The following is a 3,132-nucleotide window of genomic DNA, read 5'->3' as shown; positions in this document are numbered from 1 at the left end:
AGTTTATGCATGCCCTGATTTCATTCATACGTAATCAATTATACACAAATACACACTAATTTTCGGACACATCTCTTTTCTTCTAAAGTCTATGGATTAAAAAAAGTTCCGCCAGGACAACGTTCGCCAACGTTCGCCCAGCGGAATCTGTTTTTGGTGAATTTCTCCACAATGGCTGCATACACAAATTTTTATTTACCATACACAATTATAGGACGTCTTACACTAATTATCTGCATAATTAAAATCTTTAAATTCAACAACATTCCGCTGCGCGAACGCACACTGAAAAACCTGATATAAAAATATCGGCAACATTCATTGATATTAAGTCAACAAAAGGGAAATTTTGAAAATTGAACTAAAACATAGGCTAAAAAAAAAACAAATTTAGAAAAAAAAAACGATGCAAATTTTTTTTTTTCATTTTACATCACTATGTATGTAGTGCGACTTTCAGATTTGATTGTACCTAATGACTAGATGGCAGATCCGATAACCATAGCACTATATGAAAGTACTGATATGAATAGCTTGGGTGGGGCAAATTATTGTTTTAAGAAATAAAAGACAATACTGGTATTAAAGTTTTATAATAGTTTTAAACCTATACAACACAGAACATTTAAAACAATGCTCTTATTTCACCACTTTCAATCTGTTAGCTAGTGACTAATAGAACAATCCTGCGGAAGCTACTAACTATATAGTTTTCTTTCTCTTCCTAGAATAGCTGAGCAGAATATATAAATAGTCAAACAGTGAACTTTACAGCTGGTAACAACTCTTGAAAGATCCAATAGTTTGACAGACACGGCAAGTGAGTGTCCTAGTATCTGTACTTGGTGGAGTAGTCCTTGGGCGAGACGACGAGACCGCGGCCCTTGCGCGCGCCGCGGTACACGGTCTCGATGATGTCGATCATCTCCTGCTTGTCCTCCAGCGGCCAGTTGATCTTGTTGTTGTTGCCCGTGCCCAGGTCGATCATGATGTGCTTGTTGCGGAAGAAGAACATCACCGTGCATGGGTCATACAGCTCGTACCTGCACAGCGAAACATGTACCCAATCACCAAACTATACTCCCAATGAGTTACACACTTAACTAATCATTAACAATATTCAAATGACTTATACTTTTTAAACTAATAGAATGTGAAAAAATAACGATTACCCAAATAACTCAGCTATAAGAAATAAGAAAATTTATTTGCTAGAAAGTTAATACAATTGTTATTTTTAACAGTAGTTTATTTTATTAATATGTATTTCTGTAAAAATAAAGTCCTATCAAGATTGTTTACCATTACATAAGAGCCTATTCAAACTCTTCAAAACTGTATTGTAAAATATTTTAGTTTATCTTATATCTTAACTGATTAAAGCAGAACCTTGGGGTAGGGTTGGTTCCATCTAATATGGCTGAAAATTCACATTCATTAAATTCAGATACATATTATAAGATGTACAAGAGTTTACACAGCAATACATTGATACATTGATTTCATTAACTTTCTAATTTAACTTGCATTGAAATAAAAAGCTTTGACTTTGAGTATATGAAGTAGGTACACAAGGGGCTATGCTTGAAGAGGACATAATAGGTATAAGTAGTGCATAGGGAAGTATGTAGGAAATTAATTAGACTGGTACTTAGCTGCATCTGGTTAGGAACATATTTGGGAAGGCTAGGCAGATGATAAGTTCAGAATGGTAATATTTAAGTAAGGATGTATATGATCATTCTACAGAGACAGTGATATAATCAACATGAAAGGCATAGGTATTTACATTTTATTGAAATCTGGAACCTCCGTGATGTCCACCAGGTAGATGACTGCAAAATTCTTTACTTTCTCTGCAATGCTGTACAGCACTTCGTCCATCTTCATGCAGGTTGGATCCCAATCGTGCCCGAATCTGATCACCTGGAACACACACCATGTCATGTCATTATAACTACTTCCTACTACTGCATTGTAACAGCCTTCAGGCACCAAACAAAACATGTTTAAAGCTAAACTACTTACAACCACCCTGTCCTCTTCGGACAGTATGGCCTGGTCCACTTGCCAGCCGTTGTGCAGATGTCCCAGCATGTAACTCATGGTGAGGCTTTGCTTGTCTTCTCTTGTTTATACGTCAACTTAAATACGCAATCCTGAATACTGCTGTTCGTGATTCCGTTGTCTTTCACTAAAGTCAGTTATAGTACATACTTAATTTATATCTGATTAATGTGTATTGAGCATAAAAACTCTGGAAAGAATAAGAAATTATCTCTTTGGAAATTATTATGAGTAAGTAAGTAGCGTCAACGTCAAAAGTCCTGTGTCAATGTCAAATTCTCAACTGTCAGAGTCAGCGAACGGTGTTGCCAACTAAATTTCTTTAAAGAGAGTTTTCTGCTTACCCAACCACCCGGTTCCCAATGAGGGATTTCTTTTCATTTGTTAAATTCTTTTTTTAGCTGATGACTAGATGGCGCTGACCTAGGTACGTGAATGCAAGGAACGGAACGTCATATCTTAATACCGTTATACATATAATTTTCAGGTTGTGTAACGAAACGTTTTTGATTAGAAAATAGGGATTAAGGCCGCGTTTCCACTGACGCGGAGCTGGGCGGAGAGGAGCGGAGAAGAGCGGTGAAAAGTGGTCAGTGTTTCCACTGAAGCGGAGCTGGGCGGAGAGGGGCGGAGAGGAACGCAGCTGGGCGGAGTGGAGCGATGAGTGGTCAGTGAGCGGAGCAGAGCGGAATGGAGCATACTTTTTGAATCGCGCATTTTTGCACTTAGTTACACTCAATCTCTCGGAAAGACCATACGTTATGTTGTCGCTTAAAAAGAAAAAAGCAATCATTTTATACAACTAACACAACTAACGAAGACAACTGACACACTGCACGCGAGTCACGCACCGCCCCGCTCTGTACCGCCCCGCTGTCCTCCGCTCTGCACCCCAATGCTCGCTGTCCTCCGCACTGCACCGCCTCGATGTATGAATATTCGCTCAGCTCTGCTCCACCCCGCTCGTACTGTTTCCATTGAAGCGGAGCGGAGATTTCAAGCATAGTCATTGGTCAATTTGTGCACCGCTAAGCTCCTCTCCGCCCAGCTCCGCGTCAGTGGAAA

At 39.2% G+C, this 3,132-nt stretch overlaps 1 protein-coding gene across 1 annotated transcript; it reads right to left on the bottom strand.

The window, feature by feature from the left end:
• Positions 1-577: 577 nt before the first annotated feature.
• Positions 578-2,334, bottom strand: LOC124635963 (thioredoxin-like protein 4A). The gene is made up of 3 exons (XM_047171930.1): positions 2,029-2,334; positions 1,790-1,926; positions 578-1,043 (listed from the first exon to the last, which is right to left on the bottom strand). The coding sequence occupies exons 1-3, from the start codon at positions 2,104-2,106 to the stop codon at positions 830-832; spliced, it is 429 nt and encodes a 142-aa protein (XP_047027886.1). The 5' UTR covers positions 2,107-2,334; the 3' UTR covers positions 578-829.
• Between the last annotated feature and the right edge of the window lie 798 nt (positions 2,335-3,132).

This window comes from Helicoverpa zea, chromosome 13 (genome assembly GCF_022581195.2).
Source record: "Helicoverpa zea isolate HzStark_Cry1AcR chromosome 13, ilHelZeax1.1, whole genome shotgun sequence".
Taxonomy (NCBI): domain Eukaryota; kingdom Metazoa; phylum Arthropoda; class Insecta; order Lepidoptera; family Noctuidae; genus Helicoverpa; species Helicoverpa zea.
This window is presented reverse-complemented; position numbering and strand designations above follow the sequence as displayed.

Bases quoted from the DNA above. Each gene is read 5' to 3' on its own strand.
- LOC124635963 (XM_047171930.1), bottom strand. From the start codon at position 2,106: ATGAGTTACATGCTGGGACATCTGCACAACGGCTGGCAAGTGGACCAG. The intron at 1,927-2,028 runs GTAAGTAGTTTA...TGTGTGTTCCAG, and splicing joins CCGAAGAGGACAGGGTGGTT to GTGATCAGATTCGGGCACGA. The intron at 1,044-1,789 runs GTAAATACCTAT...TTCGCTGTGCAG, and splicing joins GTTCCAGATTTCAATAAAAT to GTACGAGCTGTATGACCCAT.